Source organism: Oncorhynchus mykiss, chromosome 27 (genome assembly GCF_057628025.1).
Source record: "Oncorhynchus mykiss isolate SJ-2025 chromosome 27, ASM5762802v1, whole genome shotgun sequence".
Taxonomy (NCBI): Eukaryota; Metazoa; Chordata; class Actinopteri; order Salmoniformes; family Salmonidae; genus Oncorhynchus; species Oncorhynchus mykiss.
Genome location: NC_143048.1, coordinates 17,088,613 through 17,110,146, shown reverse-complemented (window position 1 = coordinate 17,110,146; position 21,534 = coordinate 17,088,613). Strand labels below are relative to the sequence as shown.

At 43.4% G+C, this 21,534-nt stretch overlaps 1 protein-coding gene across 4 annotated transcripts in view; it reads right to left on the bottom strand.

Moving 5' to 3' along the window:
* The window catches only part of LOC110507626 (schwannomin-interacting protein 1), a 60,203-nt gene extending 49,717 nt beyond the window's left edge, over window positions 1-10,486 (bottom strand). The window contains exons 1-2 of one of the 4 annotated variants that reach the window (XM_021587733.3): window positions 9,857-10,486; window positions 2,115-2,945 (exon numbers count right to left, since the gene is read on the bottom strand). In XM_021587733.3, coding sequence (XP_021443408.1) covers window positions 2,115-2,945; window positions 9,857-9,862 — 837 coding nt within the window. In that variant the 5' untranslated portion in view covers window positions 9,863-10,486. Of the gene's footprint in view, window positions 1-2,114; window positions 2,946-8,504; window positions 9,051-9,856 lie in introns of those variants that run through there. The other 3 variants (XM_090224676.1, XM_021587732.3, XM_090224675.1) reach the window with 3 other exon arrangements.
* Between the last annotated feature and the right edge of the window lie 11,048 nt (window positions 10,487-21,534).

Below are 21,534 nucleotides of genomic sequence, written 5' to 3'. Positions count from 1 at the left end.
GTGTGTGTGTGTGTGTGTGTGTGTGTGTGTGTGTGTGTGTGTGTGTGTGTGTGTGTATATACTGTCCATTTTGAACGGTCATCCAACTCTGAACTCCAAGTCAGGAACTCTGGTCTCTTTCTAGAGCAGTATATTGTCTATAAAAGTGGATCCTCGTGATTGTATTTTCCATCCTTTTTAGACCACATAGGTCTAATAAATTAATAAATGATGGATGTGTAGTGGCTTTGCTGGCATGCATCTAAACAAATTGGTTGACTTTGCCCCGCCAAGATTTACATGCTAAAATCACCACTGACATCCACTACAATCCTCAAAATACTATGGCATTCTTACCCCTGCCCGGACTCTTATCCCAAAGAGAGAGAGAGAGTTAGGTGGAGGGAGGCCGACTTCTCCCATAGAAGGCCTCGACAATACCATGAGCTGACCAGGTAATGAATATTGATGCAAGCGGATTACCCATACTGTAGATACAGCATGGTACTGGAGATACCATCTCTTACCCTTTCTTCCTCTCTGTACTCCCCCTCTCCCTCCCTCATTCCAGACATGCCTTAGGGAGATAAAGAGGCCTCCAGGACGGTCACACAAAGACAGCAGCTATTGTCTGTTAGGACTGAGAGGAGAGGGCTGGGCGTTAGGATGCCAAAGAAGAGTGCTCTCTTCTCTCTCTCTCTCAGTGCTCTCCGGCTCTCAGACCACACACACACCACACACACACACACACACACACACACACACACACACACACACACACACACACACACACACACACACACACACACACACACACACACACACACACACACACACACACACACACACACACACACACACACACACACACACACACACACACACGCACACACACACGCAACAGACAAATAGACAAACTCAAACACACACAAATTAAACAAGAGTAACTCAAAAGTGCTGACCTCAATAGGCAACAAACAGTGTGTGGGTCAGATTTGACATGAATTCCAGCATACTATATAACCACATTGCTCCAGCCCTCTTCACACCTACCCACAAGCTGACAATCAACCATAAAACATTCATCCGAAGGAACCTTCTATATGCCTGGTTGGCGTCATGTAAAAAATAACTCCAATATGCAGCCTGTCATCAGTGCCAGACCAGAATGGAGCCTGTGGATCTGAAATCCTGCAGCGGTGATCCACAAGACACTGCAACAGCACCCTCTGCTGGGCGAAACACAAAATCACCAAAACAAATGATCCACCAAATAGGCATGTCTTGTTTCCTGCCACATCCTCATACTCACAGGCCGTAGACCAGGGAAGGACAACAGGGGCTTCAGGGTTTTATTTTGCTCCAGCCCAGATCTAACACACCTGATTAAGCGTATCAACTAATCAGGGTCTTCAATTTAGCTGTGTTAGTGCTGGTCCCTCTCAGACTGGAGTTGCCCAGCCCGGCAGTGTTTCTCCATGCTCCTCCAGCAGCAGACTGGAAGCTGAGAAGGAGTCAGGAGTCAGGACTCCAGTCTGCAGCACATAGCTTAGTGCCGCATTACCCCACTAATCTCTCCTTATCCCAGCATTCCCGCACGCACATAACATTCCCCAAGTTCACCTGACACAGATAACTGTTGGATTACCACATGACAAAATCCTCAGGGATCACAGAGAAAGCAGGAAAACATGACAGTGAACATGTTCAACAACCCCCCCACACACAGCAGGGTTGGAGTCCTTTAGAACCTGGAGTCTGGAGATATATTGTGCTGTTGCAATTATTGCTCGTATAAATACCAGCTTTTATTATCTGTGAAAACAACAATAGCACAGGTCCAGTGACCCACAACCTCTTTCCATGTCTGAGGGATTTTCACGCACCACTTCATACAATATCTGGCTTGATTTGTCCCACCATGACTGACATCCTCACAACTGACATGCTTTCATGCTTCATCTTACACCATCCAACACTAAACAAGTCACAGAAATCACACACACGGACACACACACACGCTTGCACACACACACACACACACACACACACACACACACACACACACACACACACACACACACACACACACACACACACACACACACACACACACACGTAAAGCCTCTACTCACTGAGGTGTAGGCGGTCTTTCCCAGGCTGTGGTTGTGATTGAGGTTCTGATTCTCCTGCTCTCTGCTCTGCAGCCCCGCCAGGTGTCTCTCCAGAGCTGCCCAGTCCATGGTGGGCAGGGACTCTTCTTCCACAATCTCCTCCTCTCTGTATCCCCCCATCCGTCCTCCTATTCCCCCTCCTCCACCACCCCCTCCTCCAATGCCACCTCTTCCCCGGCTGGAGCGCCTGTGGCTGGGTTTGGTGGCCCCCGTGCCCCTGGGTAGGGGCCTGGTAGGGGAGTGGGGCAGGATCAGGTTGCCATTCTGTTTCAGTTCCTCAGGCACGGCAGCAGCGAAGGTGGCTGTGTGTCCACTGTGAGCAGGAAGAGGTGGAGGCTTCACATCCTGGAACTCCTCGGCCAGGCTGCGGCTGTTCACTGGCTTCCTGTAGCCTCCGCCAGGTGCCCCTATCCCCCCCACAACTCCACCCTCCTCCTGGCCATGGGGATGCTGGGAGCTGTAGTCGTCCCCGTACTCGCTCTTCCACTCCTCAATCACCTTTTTCTTATACTCCTGGTAGTCCTCATCCTCCTCATAGTCCTCATCCTCCAGGGTTGCCAGATCCAGGGAGGGAGAGGATTTGTAGTCCTCTTCTAAGGTTGCCAGTTCCAAAGATGGGGAGGATTTGTAGTCATCTAGGGTTGCCAGTTCCAGGGATGGGGAGGACTTGTAGTCCTCCAGGCATGCCAGGTCTAAGGAGGGAGAACAGGGTGTCACCTTGTTGGAGTTGGACTCGGAGCTGGAGCGACTGGAGGCGTCGCTCCCCAAGTCCATACCATCCTCCCGGTAGTCCTGCAACAGAGGGAGAAAGAGGGATGGAGAGAAAGGCGGGAGAGAGAAGGAATGGAGAAAAGTATATCAAAATAGAAGTAAGAAAGAATGAGAGTTGGAAAGATAAATTATAATAGTGAGAGAAAGATAGAGGTTGAAAGAGAGAAAGGGAGGGGGGAGAGGAAGAGAAAGACACAAACAGAGAATTTAGGGAAGTGTGCACACAGAGATTACTGTTGTGGTTTGAGACCAACAACCACAAAACACTTCCTGGTAGAATTTCCTTCCTCTACATTCATTTCCTTGGCACGGTTTCAGTCCCTCTCTGACGCACTCTCTCCTCTCCTCCCTGAGACAACCTCTCCTACCAGACTCACTCGCTACTTCTTCTGTTTATTCATATCTGAGGTCTGCATTGTGACAGCTGAGAGAGAGAGCGAGAGAGAGAGAGAGAGAGAGCGAGAGAGCGAGAGAGAGAGCGAGAGCGAGAGAGAGAGAGACCTGCTGTTAGAGGGACTTGAACCAGAGAGAGAGAGAGAGAGAGAGAGCGAGAGAGAGAGAGAGAGAGAGCGAGAGAGAGACCTGCTGTTAGAGGGACTTGAACCAGAGAGAGAGAGAGAGACCTGCTGTTAGAGGGACTTGAACTAGAGAGAGAGAGAGAGACCTGCTGTTAGAGGGACTTGAACCAGAGAGAGAGCGAGAGAGAGAGAGAGAGACCTGCTGTTAGAGGGACTTGAACCAGAGAGAGAGAGAGAGAGACCTGCTGTTAGAGGGACTTGAACCAGAGAGAGAGAGAGAGACCTGCTGTTAGAGGGACTTGAACCAGAGAGAGAGAGAGACCTGCTGTTAGAGGGACTTGAACCAGAGAGAGAGAGAGAGACCTGCTGTTAGAGGGACTTGAACCAGAGAGAGAGCGAGAGAGAGAGAGAGACCTGCTGTTAGAGGGACTTGAACCAGAGAGAGAGAGAGAGAGACCTGCTGTTAGAGGGACTTGAACCAGAGAGAGAGAGAGAGACCTGCTGTTAGAGGGACTTGAACCAGAGAGAGAGAGAGACCTGCTGTTAGAGGGACTTGAACCAGAGAGAGAGAGAGAGACCTGCTGTTAGAGGGACTTGAACCAGAGAGAGAGAGAGAGCAGTGATTTATCCTATCATCACACATTACACACATCTTCTCAAAGATGCTGCCACAATGTATTTCCTATCTGTGTCTTTGGCAAAGTCATCCCAACATTATTGGTCAGTGTGAGTATTACCAATCTCTTTCTCCAATAGTCCAAAGGTGAATGACACTGGCTGACATTGTGCCATGGCTCTATATATAGTATACATTGCAGTGGCTGTGAGTGACTTAAACAGATGAGTCCAGGGTGGCTGTCTGACCTTGACTGTCTGCAGTGTGAGGCCCCAGTGTGTGTTGCTGTTGTTGTCCAGTGCCAGAGCAATCACTGTCTGATTGATTACCAACTTAATGAAAATGCCCGCCTTGTTTATGGGCCTCCACAAATCTCAGCGTGACCTGAACCTCTTTGAGTGTTTTCACCTCTTATTTCATGGGGTGCATTAACATAGTGCCTGGCATCACATTAAAAAGTTAATGAAAAACAAGCAACAGGAACTTATTCAGAGTCAAAACCAGAAAAACACATTGTTGCACATCCAACACACTAAGAGTTATTGATTGATGATGATTATTGTCCATCGAGAGGATTTTGTTTTCTTGTGGCCAGTCAGTTTTGAAATACACCAAAGAATGGGATTCATAAGGTGTTGATTAAATGAGTGTCATACATCTGAATAGAATTTGCAAACCCTGACATTTAAAAACAATCAATGCAACCACCAACATAGACAAACACCAGTAACACTTTTTTCCCCAACCACATTCGGGAAAGACGTATCTTAAAGGGGCACGTAGCATGCCTAGCAGACACCCATACATTTCCAATCATTGCGCTAACGCTAGCTAGCATTGACTCGCGAAACTACCGCTAACTTCCTTCATACTGGACACAAGGAAATACAAATGGTATCCACAAGTTAATCTTAAATATCTGTTTATAAATATATAATAACAGTTAATATGCAGTTTAAATGCGGACCTGCATATGAAATGATACATGTAATCCGTTACACATAAGGGATTACACACAAAAAAACAACGATAAATGTAATCCGTTACATTAACAGCAAAAAAAATATTGTAATCAGATTACAGATACTTTTGAAAAACTAGATGATTACTTCGAGGATTACTTTAAATTCAGAAAGGATGTTTGCAAAAAAAAATGTTGGGGAATCTTCTCTGTTTTCTCAATGACATTCAAATCAGCTTTGAAAAAAGGAGCAAATGTATATTTGTTCAATGTGAGCGAGTCTGACCATAAATCAGAGACAAATATGATGACACACCAAATGTGTTTGATGGATCGTGGGAAAAGAGCTGAAATAGTATTTTGTAGGCTACAGTCCAAGCAATGTCTTCCAATGGTGCGACTGCTGTCGGCATCCAAAGATTATCCAACTTGAATAAACGCTTGGAGGTAAAGATGACAGGAGTGGTGTAGTCTATGGCGATACGGATATCACTTATTATTGATATTTACAAAGCTCATTGATGTGATTCACACTGCTGCTCTCTCATTTAGCTATTTGCGCCTTACGGATTGTGGTTGTTGTGGATGGCTGTTCACAAATGTAAATGTGTATTTGAACCCAATAATGGTTGAATTAAAGAAGTTTAAACTGCCTATCAATCATTCTTTTCGAAACCAGTGGACAACCACTGAAAAATGCGCTCTTGCAACAGCTACATAGTGCGGATCCCAGCCTATGGAATACAAATTAGGCTTTAAAAAAAAGGTGGAATCTGTAGTTGTTACATCCATTTTTGGATTTATATATATACATACATACACACATATACACATATACACATATATATATATATATACACTACCGTTCAAATGTTTGGTGTCACTTAGACATTTCCTTGTTTTCCATGAAAACATACATGAAATGAGTTGCAAAATGAATAGGAAATATAGTCAAGACGTTGACAAGGTTATAAATAATGATTTTCAATTTAAATAATAATTGTGTCCTTCAAACTTTTCTTTTGTCAAAGAATCCTCAATTTGCCGCAATTACAGCCTTGCAGACATTTGACATTCTAGTTGTTAATTTGTTGAGGTAATCTGAAGAGATTTCACCCTATGCTTCCAATTGGATTGGCTTGATGGGCACTTCTTATGTAGCATATGGTCAAGCTGCTCCCACAACAGCTCAATAGGGTCGAGATCCGGTGACTGTGCTGGCCACTCCATTATAGACAGAATATCAGCTGACTGCTTCTTCCCTAAATAGTTATTGTATAGTTTGGAGCTGTGCTTTGGGTCATTGTCTTGTTGTTGGAGGAAATTGGCTCCAATTAAACGCCGTCCACAGGGTATGGCAAGGTGTCGCAAAATGGAGTGATAGCCTTCCTTCTTCAAAATCCCCTTTACCCTGTACAAATCTCCCACTTTACCACCACCAAAGCACCCCCAGACCATCACCATCATTTAATGAAGCTGCCAGTTGAGGACTTGGTGTCTGTTTCTCAAACTAGACAATCTAATGTACTTGTCCTCTTGCTCAGTTGTGCACCGGGGCCTCCCACTCCTCTTCCTATTCTGGTTAGAGCCAGCTTGCGCTGTTCTGTGAAGGGAGTAGTAGACAGCGTTGTACCAGATCTTCAGTGTCTTGGCAATTTCTCGCATGAAATAGCCTTCATTTCCCAGAACAAGAATAGACTGACGAGTTTCAGAAGAAAGTCCTTTGTTTCTGGCCATTTTGAGCCTGTAATCGAACCCACAAATGATGATGCTGCAGATACTCAACTAGTCTAAAGAAGGCCAGTTTTATTGCTTCTTTAATCAGGACAACAGTTTTCAGCTGTGCTAACATAATTGCAAAAGGGTTTTCTAATGAACAATTAGCCTTTTAAAATTATAAACTTGGATTAGCTAACACAACATGCCATTGGAACACAGGAGAGATGGTTGCTGATAATGGGCCTCTGTACGCCTATGTAGATATTCCATAAAAAAATCTGCCGTTTCCACTTACAATAGTCATTTACAACATTAACAATGTCTACACTGGATTTCTGATCAATTTGATGTTATTTTAATGGACAAAAAAATTGCTTTTCTTTCAAAAACAAGTACATTTCTAAGTGACCCCAAACTTTTGAACCGTAGTGTATATATACATTGACTCTTGAAGAATATAATTTAAACATGCCTCATGAGCTTAGTTCAACTGTCACACTCCATTAGAACCCAAAATATAAGCTTGTTTTTCTCCAATGTTTGTAAACATTGTAAATGTAAACAAACACTGTATAGCCTCATAACATGGTTAAAACAATCATTTTAATATCATGGATGATCCGTCCTTGCATCCATAGCTTTGTCTATTCATCTGAGAAGGGTTACATTTATCCAGGCCCATCCCTCAGCTTTTTACCAACATATTTGTTCATTTGCCCCTTAAACAGCTGCATATTATCAAGATATCAAAGTGTCACCAACAAAAAGGTAAACAATGAGACCTATAGCAAATGCAGCATATGGCATTACTTTCTCACATGTAAATAGCACTTTTCAGTAGTGTTCAAAGCATGCCATTCCATGAGCGCAGTATTTATTTTTCAACTTGAATCAATGAGCCCAATCAGTCCTCCATGACAACAAAATCATAAACCACAGAGTAGGGCTGGCTAGTCCTTAGACTTGGGCTCATGCTCAGGTAAAACAATTTGGCTAATCTATACTTGCATATTTCCAGGTCCTATTCTTGAAGATCAAGGGGTATAACATTTATTGGAATGACTGGAATCGTGATAGACTTTGGCCTTTAATGTAAAGATACAATTGAATCGTATTATTATATGTAGTAGAAAGCGATGGGTTAGAAGAAGCCTACATAACCAACTCATAAAATAAAATGTAACATCTATATATGTCCAGCTATGTAAACTTTAACATTGATTTATCCTGCAATATGTTGTTCAATTGGTAACATACATGCTTGTCTTCTTCTAATGTCTCTTAAGGGGAAAGTAATTTAAAAGTAACGTAAAGTAATAATTTCATTTCTTCTCCCAGGCCCAGACAAACCAGTATAATCTGGAGGGGGTCAGGCTGGCAACAGTCGAGATGTTGGCAACAGTGGTTCACTGTAACTCGCACTCTCGCAAGATGGCAATGTTACATTGATGTTATATTATACATGTGGATTATTTTGATAAGGACAACATCTGAAAAGGGGGTTGTTGACACACCGATTCATAGCTTGCACGTAGTGTCAATGTCGTAGTAGGCTAGTTGACGTCTAGGCGGGGGGTATAAACGCGCGTGCGTCCTGCACCTCCCCTCATATGTCAGAGTCCAGTCACGTTTATGATTAAGATTCGAGATCAAAATGTTGTGTAGCCTACATGTGACATATCGCCTACATGAAGTCACGAATCCTTGCGCAGACTTTCAAAGAGTGGAGCGTTCGTTACAATTTGCTACAATGTAGCAAACCTTACCAAAATGCTCATCAAAAACACCGGCTCTATCAGTGATCCATCCGGCCGATGTTATTCGAAATTCCTCCTGCCATTCCACGACTATTCAAGGACGATTTTATATTAGCTTACTCTGCACATTATAAATAAGAAGATGGATAAGGGATCATGGCGTCCTTACTTTAATCTCCAGCCATTGAAGTAGGCTACCACCGTAGCCTATAGTGGGGAAACGGTGGGAATCCGTTTTAAATCTCAACCTGCGAGTCCTTAAAAGGGCAACGGCTCCATTGGTGGAAAAGAGCGTAGCGTAGCCTCTATAACTATTCTAAAAGAAAATGAAACGTCTCTAGCCCTATCAAACACGTCGGAATTAAAGTGACGCTTCCAGTTCCTGTATTATCATATTAAAACAATTTTGGGCTTCGGTTCATTTGAGTCCGTGTAAAATGTGTAGCCTTATTATTTTAAGAAGGCGAGAAATCCCGTCAGACAGCTGGGCGGGGGAGCGGTGGGGCCCGCTTTGGTTGATCCTCTCTGCGATTAACTTCGCAGCCGACACACTGGGTGGATTTGGCCACACAAAACATGCAAATTGACAGCTGCGCGGAACCCCACCCCGCCAGCGATGCGAGCGTTTTGGGTTTAATTATTGTATTGGAGAGGACACTGGCCACAATAATAAACCCCTGTCATTTTTATGTAATTGTGAATAATCTACAACAACAATTTTGCACTTGCTTAGTAGGCTAAATGGGCATTACATTTAACACCCATGCCTCTTCTCCCAAAATCAGAGTGTCATTTAGGCTACCCAAAACACTGCTCTGTGCAATAGCCTGTGTTCAGCTAATGCCAATTAATACAAACCTTTAATGCAGGTAAATATCAACTTCATAAACAGGTAGAGCGCACTTAGCCGTATGCTGAGTCATTCATCCACAAATGATGTAATGTTCCTAAAAAAAAGTCACGGGAGAAACCTCACTTCCCCCGGCAACAGCGGTGACAGAACCGCCCAATTTCACAACGCAGATGACAACGAACATAACGAGAGCACACTGACGACAGGGTTCCTATCAATAGACCACACCGCACTACATATCAATAACAAAGGTTTATCCCTCCATGGTAAGGCTGCTGAATAAGACAGCCTATATCCGAAAATAAACCAGCCCAGGCACACACTGTACTAATGATAGCCTACTAACCTGCAAACGCCCTATAGTAACGTGTCTGAATGACAGAAAACAGCCTATTCTAAATACATCTATTTTGACCGATGACCTATAGAAGACATGAAAGAAGGTAATGCAAATAGCCCAGCCTATGGGTTGCTTAGTCATAACAACAAACGCATCACCAATACTTACTGTCATTTTCTCTGTAAAATGTCTTGTCTCAAGACATCTTAAAGTCAATAGCAGACAACAATTGGATCTTTATTTGTCAGTATAACTCGGTAGTTGGTGAGGATATTATCCGCTACCCGGAGATATTACAGAAAGCCGGTAGATTGTTGAGAACGTATGCCAGTCCAGTCATTGCTCTGTGTGTATCCGCCGCGGAACTCGAGCACTCCCGAGGCAGGGTAAAAAAAAAAACACGCGTTAAAAAAATCTAAAATAGATGCGTTAAAAAAAATCCCCGATTTTGCGAGCGCCCTGGTCGCCGCTCTTCTCTTCTCGCCTCGCCCGGTACAGATGTCAAACGTCGCTTCTACCGTTCAGTGCATGCACACACAGGCTCACACAATGATTGGCGAGAGAATGTGAATGTGTATCTCCCTCTGCGCGTTTTTATCGTCCGCACAAGTCAGCCTCACACATACTGTATCTCTGCTTTCCAGTGTACTCGACTAAACGCTCACACACATGCAAAGAAGCTCTCTGCCACAGCGACGTCTCAACTTCCCAGCGCTCTATCGCAGCAAGCTGCTCTGAGAACAAACTGATGACAGAACAACAGCCCTGCCTTCTGCACTCACTGACCTTGCGAATTGTACATTGAGGTAAAATGATAGACAGAGTGAGAGAGAAAGAGAGAGAGAGAAAGTGAGAGAGATAAAAAAAAGAGCCCAACACTATCTAGTTGAATAATTCAATATGCTCTGGTGTTCTGAGTAGGTTTTGAACCGTTTCTGTCATACTGTGACTGCATAAGCTATAAGCACCCTTGGACATCTCAACGAATCTGCTGTCATATCCTTTGTAGTTGAGATCACTTTACTTTTCACAAGTGATTGAAGACTTGTTAGTGCTATGTTGATGATCAAAAATATAAATCAAGTCTTCTGGGCAGAGCGTGTTTTGGCCCAGATGGTTGTGGTCTGTTTTGTTACCAAGCTCTGGCTAATCTCAGTATTTTGCCAGACTGCCATGCAGTAGGGTGGCACTGGGCAGCACTGTCCACAGAATTCACTGGCTGTGTCTCAAATCACACCTTATTCCATATAGTGCACTACTCTTGGCTAGAGACCTCTGACATCTCATTCTCCATCTCACTTTTGGCCAAGGCCTATTCTTCATATAGTGCACTACTATCCAAAAATAGTGCAGAATACCCACTGGACAAAAACTGGTTGAATCAAAAAATAATCCAAGTAATTTCAACCCCCCAAATCTACGTGATGATGTTGAATCAACGTGGAAAACTAATTGGATTTGCAAAAAGTTCTCAACGTAAGGGTATTTCGTCTTTTTTTCACCGAACGTTTAACCTAGATCTAATGACATTTAACCTAGATCTAATGACATTTAACCTAGATCTAATGACATTTAACCTAGATCTAATGACATTGTGAAATGTTTTGTTGAGTTCACGTTGAGTTCACTTTAGTTGACAACTCAGTATACTTTTTAAACATATATCTTTATTCAAGTTTGACCAAATGTACATCAATGTAAATACAAAGATTTTACCATATCCCTCCCTCCCTCCCTCCCTCCCTCCCTCCCTCCCTCCCTCCCTCCCTCCCTCCCTCCCTCCCTCCCTCCCTCCCTCCCTCCCTCCCTCCCTCCCTCCACACCACATATCTACCCCCCAACCCCTCCAGTCTCTTCCCTACCTCTTCGCCCTACCTCAGTTCCCCCAACTCGATTCCCTCCCTCCCAACCCCTCCCAACCACCCACCCCAATCACCCCATATACCCAACCCACCCCACACCCTCCCCCAGTTCGGTCATAGAAAACAACATTCTACAGAGATATCACAACAAATAAACAAACAAACAAGAACACAGGAAAACAAGAACAATTGTCTCACATACAAACAATTCAATACAGATTCTAGATAGAAAAAGTGGCGCAACAAAATCTGAAATAAATATGTAGATAAATGATCAGTAAACCTTAGACAAAGCTGCTTGGACTGGATAGCATTATATTGATGACTGTACCTATTTTGTAATGACTACTGGTAATACCTACTGGGATACCTTAAAGCATCTCATCAGAGGGGAGCCTTTGGAAGCCATTAAAGTATGATATAAATGGTTGCCATCTTCTAACAAATGTGTCATTGGGAACCGCTAAGAGAATACTTCGTTTTCTCAAGCTTTAGGAAGAACATTACATCGTTGAGCCATTGAGAAGTAGAGGGGGGCGGAGCAGACTTCCACGGGAGAAGAATTCCACGTCAAGCTAATAAGGATGTAAAGGCAACAATATCGGAATATTTGGGGTCCAAGGAGAACAAGTCTTCTGGAATACCCAAAATAGCTATCAAGGGACATGGCTGCAGGTTCATTTCAAGCACCTCAGATAAACATTTTAAAATAGAATCCCAGTAATTTTGTAGTTCAGAGCATTGCATGAACATGTGACTAAGGTCACAGGGTGAGACATGACATCGATCACACTTAACATTTATATTTGGATTTATTTCAGACAATCTGGATTTGGAAAAATACACTCTATGTAAAACCTTAAAGTGCATGAGACCAAGACGAGCACAAGATGTAGTTAAGCGTACTCTATCAATCACCTCATCCCACCACTCCTTCATAAATTCAACACCCATTTCCCGTTCCCAAGCAGATTTAGTTTTGTTGGTGGAGTGTTTGTCCAATGACACAATACACAGATAGATCTGAGAAATGACTGCTTTCTGTCGAGGTAGTAGATTCAACATGCCATCCCAGGGTTGGCAAGGGGGTGGAGCAGGTAAGCCAGAAAATTGGGAGGAGACTCAATGCCTAATTTGAAGGTAATGGAAAAAGTGAGATGGAGGCAAAGACTAGTTAGAGGCCAGGTTGGGAAATCTAGAGAACAATTCATTTACATATAAGTCTTGGAAGGACTTAACACATTTCCTTGTCCACTGAGAGCAACAATGATCTATTAAGGAAGCGGGGAATAAGTGATTCTTATCAATAGGACCCATAGTAGATGCAGAGGAGAATTTAAAATGATTTCGAAACCGGTACCAAGTCTTAAGTGTGGAAAGCACTACAGGATTGCGAGTATAGCAAGAGGGGGTGCTGGGAGAGAAGAGCAGAGCAAAGCAGGAAGAGAAGAAGAAATAGAATAATGTGCCTCTAGGTGGCACCATGGGGTATCTGGAACATGTAACCAGAATGGCAATTTCTGAAAGTTGGCTGCCCAATAATAGTATAAAAAGTTGGCTAGTGCCAGCCCTCCACTAAACTTGCATCTCTGAAGTAAAGATCTGCTGACCAGATAAATGTGGTAACAGCCTGATTGATTGACTTGCAATAGATTGAAATGGATAAAATGATTTGGGTAAACTGTTCATTTTCAGTGAAGAGGCTACTCAGGGATGCTGGTCTTCTAGGCAGAGTTGCAAAGATAAAGACATATCTCAGATTGGCCAATAAAAAGATGGGCAAAAGAACACAGACACTGGACAGAGGAACTCTGCCTAGAAGGCCAGCATCCCGGAGTCACCTCTTCAATGTTGGCGTTGAGACTGGGTGTTTTGCAGGTACTATTTAATGAAGCTACCAGTTGAGGACTTGTGAGGTGTTTGTTTCTCAAACTAGACAATCTAATGTACTTGTCCTCTTGCTCAGTTGTGAACCGGGGCCGCCCACTCCTCTTTCTATTCTGGTTAGAGCCAGTTTGCGCTGTTCTGTGAAGGGAGTAGTACACAGCGTTGTACCAGAATTTTCAGTTTCTTGGCAATTTCTCGCATGGAATAGCCTTCATTTCTCAGATCAAGAATAGACTGACGAGTTTCAGAAGAAAGTCCTTTGTTTCTGGCCATTTTGAGCCTGTAATCGAACCCACAAATGCTGATGCTCCAGATACTCAACTAGTCTAAAGAAGGCCAGTTTGATTGCTTCTTTAATCAGGACAACAGTTTTCAGCTGTGCTAACATAATTGCAAAAGGGTTTTCTAATGATCAATTAGCCTTTTAAAATTATAAACTTGGATTAGCTAACACAAAGTGCCATTGGAACACGGGAGTGATGGTTGCTTATAATGGGCCTCTGTACACCTATGTAGATATTCCATAAAAAAATCAGCCGTTTCCAGCTACAATAGTCATTTACAACAATGTCAACACTGTATTTATGACCAATTTGATGTTATTTTGATGGACAAAAAATGTGCTTTTTTTTCAAAAACAAGGACATTCCTAGTTAAATAAATGTTAAATAAAAAATTTAAAACATTTCTAAGTGACCCCAAACTTTTGAACGGTAGTGTAAGTTCACTCCAAGGTATTTGAAACCAGAGCGACTAAGCTGAAAAGCCAAGTCTGTCTGCTGGAGCTGTAGCGCTGCTGGATTGATTGGGAAGCAGTAACTTTTCTGGAGATTCAGCTTGTAACCAGAAAAGGAGCCAAAGTATTCCAGAATAGAAAGGATAGAAGGTAAACGGGTTGCAGGATGCCCGTAAAGCTACGGAAAGGGGCTCAATGGCAACAGCAAATAATAAAGGGGACAATGGGCAGCCTTGGCGTGTCCCAAGTTCCAGGGCAAAGTAATCAGAACATTGGTACATTGGTACAGATACTGGCCTGCCAGGGGAAATGTATACAAGAGACAGATCCATGAGCTAAGTTTGGCCCCAAATCCATTTTTTTAAGAATGGCAAATAGATATTCCCATTCAATTCTGTTGAATTCATTTTCTGCATCTAGGGAGATTACCATCTCAGGAGAGTTGGAGAATTGTTTAGAATGAATCATGTTGAACAGCATCCGAATATAAAATAATTAATATCTGTCCTGTATAAATGAGGTTTGTTCCTGTGATATGAGTCCTGTTAAGCCTACTTCCAGACGCCTCGCCACCACCTTCAGCATCACATTTACATCCACATTAAGGAGACTTAGGGGCCTAAATTAAGAAGTGGGGTCTTCCCCTTCTTAAGGAGAAGCGCTATTGAAGTCTGTGTTAGGGTAGGTGACAACGAGCCACGTTCAAGTGATTCATTATACATTGATAAAAGTAAAGGGGCTAACTTGGTATAGAATTTCTTAAATAACTCAGTTGGAAACCCATCAGGCCCTGGAGCCTTGCTGTTCTGCATTGACTTGATAGACTGAATAACTTCTTCCAGGCTGAGAGGGGAATCAAGCTCATCTGCAGTTTCAACTGTGGGAGTCTCCAGTTCACCCAAAAATTTAGTCATAATGGCAGTATCTGATGGAAATGCAGACGTATACGGGGAGGAATAGAAATATTTGAAGGTGTTGTTGGTCCCTGTAGGGTCAGAAATCAAGCTATGAAAGGAATCTTTAATTTGAGGAATCAGACGGGTAGAAGCACTGCGTTTTAATTGGTGTGCGAGCAGACAACTTGTCCTGTCACCATGCTCATAGTAGCTACCACATGAATGCAATAGTAACCTTGCTGCATCTATAGTGGACAAGAGATTGAGTTCAGATTGTAAATTCAAGTGTTGCTTATATAGCTCTGGAGATGGCGTCAAGGCATATTGGTGGTCTAAGTTAAGGATGGCTTTAGAGAGTTCTTCTAGTTCAGCTTACTGAGTTTTGTTTAAATGAGAAGAATAAGAAATAATTTCTCCTCTAAGATAGGCCTTATTTGATTCCCATAAGAGAGAATGAGAGGTTGAGCTTGTCTGATTTGAAAAAGAAAATGATCAATAGAAGTGGAGATAACGTTACAGACATCAGACAGGAGAAGATAATTGAATCTCCAACAGAGAGGAGTTCAAGTTTGTCCTGATAGGACTATGTCGAGCGCTTAAGGTCCATGGTCAGAAATTACAATGGGGGAATATTCAGAAGAGGTGACATTTGGAAGTAACTTTAGATCAATGAAGAAATAGTCAATCCGAGATAAAGAATGGTGTACATGTGAAATGAAAGAATATTCTATTTCCCGGGGATTCTGAAATCTCCAGTGATCTGTACACTCATTCTGAACCATAGCATGTGAGAAGGACTTTGACACAGCAGAAGGAGACATAGTTCTGGGGTTGGAGCGGTCTAAAGCCGGGCTAATAACACAATTCAGATCCCCGCCAAATATCAAAAGATGGGTGTTCAGAGAAGGAATTTTCCCCAGCAACCCATTGGCAAATTCATCAAAATTGGGAGCATATACATTGACCAATACACCAGGTGTGTGCCAAATGGTGCCAGTTATGATTAAATATCTCCCATTACTGTCTGAAATATCATTAGTAGTAGAGAAATGTGTTATTTTACTAACCAAAATTCCAACACCTATGGCTTTGGAGTTAAAGTCTGAATGGAAAACCTGACGGAACCTGGAGTTTTGTAGCCTTGAGTGATCTTTAATGTGTAAATGGTAAAAATAACACATCTGCTTTTAGCTTTTTCAAATGGGAGAAGACCCGAGAACTCTTGACAGGATTATTCATTGTTTTAGTATTCCAAGATAAAAACTTCATAGGATTAGGCCTACCTATTCCAATATTACTATTATTAGCATTATTTACCATCTAACATTTTGAAAGGAAAAAGGTGTGAAAACAGACCAAGCATTTGCAACGATAAAAGAGAAAACGGGTGAAAAATGCAATAAAATAAAATATAAAATAGGACCAAAAAGGTAATTGCAGGCTAGGCTATGCATGCTACTTGGCAAAAGAGTAGGTCTTAGATCCAAGATATGGCTCAGAAGTGACTGTCTGAACAACACTGGTCGTCCTCGTGTGAGTAAAACTGTAGCTTCCCCCAGCATGTTCAACGTGAAGACGAGCAGGGAAGCGGAGTGAGAATTTCACTTTCTTCTCATGAAAGTTGTGTTTCACATCAAGGAATTTAGTTATTTTCTTGGTAACATTCGAGCTGAGGTCAGGAAAGATTAACACCTTCCGTCCTCAGAAGTGTAGCTGGTCTCTGCCCTGCCTTTGGAGGATGTGCTCCTTGTCACTGTAGTTGTGAAAAAGGACGATTAATAGTCTAGGCTTGGAGTTGTCGTCTCCGCCCGCTGGGGAGGGGCCAATGCAGTGGGCTCTGTCCAGCTTCGGGGGGGATGGAACGATGGCCGGACCCAGCACCTCCGCGAACAAGTCTGACATGACCTTAACTGAGTCCCCTCCTTCAAATCCTCTGGTATGCCAACAACCCAAAGATTGCAACGGCGAGACCGGGATTCCAGGTCATCGGTCTTGTCAATCAGCTTCTGGATTTCAGAGCTCAGACGGGCGACCTTTTTCTCAAGGGCTACTATGCGGTTACTGTAGTCACACAGGTCATGTTCAAAGCCTTCAAGTCAGCGGCCTTGTTCATCTGCAGCGGCTCAGACACCATCCAGGAAGGCTGAGAAGGGGGCCAGAGCAGCATCGATGGCCGTTTTGAGCTGAGGGGCAAGGGTAGCTGTAAATTCTGAGACCAGAACCGAAAGGAGATTCTGAAGATCTTTCTGAAGATCTGTGGGGAGTGTGACCGCATGAAACTCCCTAACAGTTGGACTGGAGTCGGCGCCATTACCATTCACATTTGCCATTACGTTTGAAATGTTAGTTACAGGTCTTCTGCTCCTCAGATCGTGTGACATTTGAATCAAAAAAGGTAACTTGCGAACTCATCAATCAAATCTGATATGTAGGAAAGTGAAATGCAAAGTAAACATTTGGCAAAATGAACTAATGCTTAGGAGCTCATCTGCAAGCTACTTCTCCATTCACATGCTAAACCGGAAGCCCGGCAACTCAGTAGTTTTACTGGCGTCTGTGCCTAGTGGGTAGAATGTACAGTGGGGCAAACAAGTATTTAGTCAGCCACAAATTGTGCAAGTTCTCCCACTTAAAAAGATGAGAGAGGCCTGTAATTTTCATCATAGGTACACTTCAACTATGACAGACAAAATGAGAAAAAAAATCCAGAAAATCACATTGTAGGATTTTTAATGAATTAATTTGCAAATTATGGTGGTGATGTTTTGGGGCTGTTGCTGGGCAACATGGACTTTCAACTCCCTCCAAAGATTTTCCATGGGGTTGAGATCTGGAGACTGGCTAGGTCACTCCAGGACCTTGAAATGCTTCTTCAAAGCCACTCCTTCGTTGCCCGGGCGGTGTGTTTGGGATCATTGTCATGCTGAAAGACCCAGCCACGTTTCATCTTCAATGCCCTTGCTGATGGAAGGAGGATTTCACTCAAAATCTCACGGTACCTGGCCCCATTCATTCTTTCCTTTACAAGAATCAGTCGTCCTGGTCCCTTTGCAGAAAAACAGCCCCAAAGCATGATGTTTCCACCCCCATGCTTCACAGTAGGTATGGTGTTCTTTGGATGCAACTCAGCATTCTTTGTCCTCCAAACACGACGAGTTGAGTTTTTACCAAAAAGTTATATTTTGGTTTCATCTGACCATATGACATTCTCCCAATCTTCTTCTGGATCATCCAAATGCTCTCTAGCAAACTTCAGACGGGCTTGGACATGTACTGGCTTAAGCAGGGGGACACGTCTGGCACTGCAGGACTTGAGTCCCTGGCGGCGTAGTGTGTTACTGATGGTAGGCTTTGTTACTTTGGTCCCAGTTCTCTGCAGGTCTTTCACTAGGTCCCCCCGTGTGGTTCTGGGATTTTTGCTCACTGTTCTTGTGATCATTTTGAAACCACGGGGTGAGATCTTGCGTGGAGCCCCAGATCGAGGGAGATTATCAGTGGTCTTGTATGTCTTCCATTTCCTAATAATTGCTCCCACAGTTGATTTCTTCAAACCAAGCTGCTTACCTATTGCAGATTCAGTCTTCCCAGCCTGGTGCAGGTCTACAATTTTGTTTCTGGTGTCCTTTGACAGCTCTTTGGTCTTGGCCATAGTGGAGTTTGGAGTGTGACTGTTTTAGGTTGTGGACAGGTGTCTTTTATACTGATAACAAGTTCAAACAGGTGCCATTAATACAGGTAACGAATGGAGGACAGAGGAGCCTCTTAAAGAAGAAGTTACAGGTCTGTGAGAGCCAGAAATCTTGCTTGTTTGTAGGTGACCAAATACTTATTTTCCACCATAATTTGCAAATAAATTCATAATAAATCCTACAATGTGATTTTCTGGATTTTTTTTTTGTTTCTCATTTTGTCTGTCATAGTTGAAGTGTACCTATGATGAAGATTACAGGCCTCTCTCATATTTTTAAGTGGTAGAACTTGCACAATTGGTGGCTGACTAAATACTTTTTTTGCCCCACTGTAATCTGAGATTTACCACTGCTGAATTCACCCCATGCACATATGGACAGCTGCACTAACAGGGTTGAGACAGGGTTAACACAAACATGTTATTCCTCTGACAAGTTTTCTGATTCGAACAGCTGGTAGTGTAACATTTTTAGATGAGTATCAAGCTAACACTTACAGCATTACAACCACCTACAGCACATGTAGGCCGCCACATGTCCGCTGTAAGCTGCACGGCCTAAATTTGATCCTTTTAACATACTTTATTGAAAAAGGATGGGAGAGGAGCGGTGTACAGATATATAAATATATAATAGCAGCACAAAGGATTACGTCCTGGTAATGAAAGAGCACTACTTCAAAGACCCCTTACTGAGACACTCTCCTCGCTACAGAGGGGACACCACCATCAGGGATCTCCCCAAAGAGAGGGGCAGCGGGGGCCCTATCCCTATCTTCCCCTCACACCCCTCCATTCCCATATTTCCCGCTTCCCCCATTTCTCATCAGACAAATCCCCCAAACGCCAATTGGTCACAGAGGCAGTGAGCTACCAGATAGTTAAATGCCTTTAGGGAAGCTGGGACACTTTTGGGTTCCTCATCTAGTGAGGAACGTGACATGGGTGAGTTAACACTCTCACCAGGCAATTCACTTGTCAACAGAAGGCTAAGGTAGTGTGTTTTAGTCTCCTACGTACCTCTACTCCCCCTCATCTACTACACTCTCGTCCCAAGATGGCATAGCAGTTCAGACGTATTTTTGTCCTCGTCCTGTCGTGTCCCATATATATATATATATATATATTTACAACTTTTTTTTCACATACATTTTTAATTTTCCAAAAACTCATCTTCAGAACACTCTCCTGCAATCCGCTTCACCAATTTATATTTATATAAAAAAGTATTCTTTACCTCAGATCTGTAATCCTCCAAGAGGCTAGCCAGAAATTAGCCAGAAGCTAGCCGGGAGCTAGCCAGAAGCTGGTCCAGAAGCTACTCAGAAGCTGGTTCAGAAGCTAGTTCAGAAGCTAGTTAGCTTCTTTACTGGCTAATCGTTAGTACTCAGCTAACCACGGTTTGTGGTCATCGGCTGTCCTTTGGCTCGAGAATCTATCGCCAGTTTTGTACGGTGCGGTGCAGCGCAGCGCGGCTCGGAACGGAACATACCGGACCAATTTTTCTCTCCGTGTCCCTGGATTTCGGCCGCTGGCTCTGGACATCCATACCTGGATCTCACAGCTAGCTAGCTGCTATCCGTGTGACTATCGGCTTTCGTCGATTCCGGAGCTAACATCAATTGTTCCGGAGCTAGCCAGCTGAAGAGTTCCATCAATCACTCCTGGGCTGCAGTCACCTCTCCGGACCCGTTTTGCTGCCTACGCGGAGCCCCACCGGGCCTTCACAGCTGGACTGCCGACGTTGTCTACCCGAGGGAGTTGTCCGGCTGGCTCCTCCGGCGCGACGTTGCCTGGGCGCCGATCTGCGGCCTGCTAGCCGTTGGCTATCTTATCGGCTGCTATCTGAATAGACAATCTGACCATTTTTATTTTATTTTAATTTATTCATTTTTCTTCTTGGGCCTCTATAACTATATCTATTGTTTTTATTTTTGTTGTTGTTGTGTGATTTCGATTAATCCCCTCTACCACACGGAAACCCACTAATCTACTGACGGAACGCAAGAGTTGGCTAACAACAGACCTCCATCCTATGCTAGCTTGCTCCTATGCTAGTTTGCTACCGATTTAGCTGTCTAAATCGCCGGGACCCCCAACCAACCTCTCCACTCACTGGACCCTTTTGATCACTCGACTAAGCATGCCTCTCCTTAATGTCAATATGCCTTGTCCATTGCTGTTCTGGTTAGTGTTTATTGGCTTATTTCACTGTAGAGCCTCTAGTCCTGCTCATTATACCTTATCCAACCTATTAGTTCCACCACCCACACATGCAATGACATCTCCTGGTTTCAATGATGTTTCTAGAGACAATATCTCTCTCTTCATCACTCAATACCTAGGTTTACCTCCACTGCATTCACATCCTACCTTACCTTTGTCTGTACATTATACCATGATGCTATTTTATCGCCCACAGAAACCTCCTTTTACTTTCTGTTCCAGACGTTCTAAACGACCAATTCTTATTGCTTTTAGCCGCACCCTTATTCTACTCCTACTCTGTTCTTCTGGCGATGTAGAGGTGAATCCAGGCCCTGCAGTGCCTAGCTCCACTCCTATTCCCCAGGCGCTCTCTTTTGACGACTTCTGTAACCGTAATAGCCTTGGTTTCATGCATGTTAACATTAGAAGCCTCCTCCCTAAGTTTGTTTTATTCACTGCTTTAGCACACTCTGCCAACCCGGATGTTCTAGCTGTGTCTGAATCCTGGCTTAGGAAGACCACCAAAAATTCAGACATTTTAATTCCAAACTACAACATTTTCAGACAAG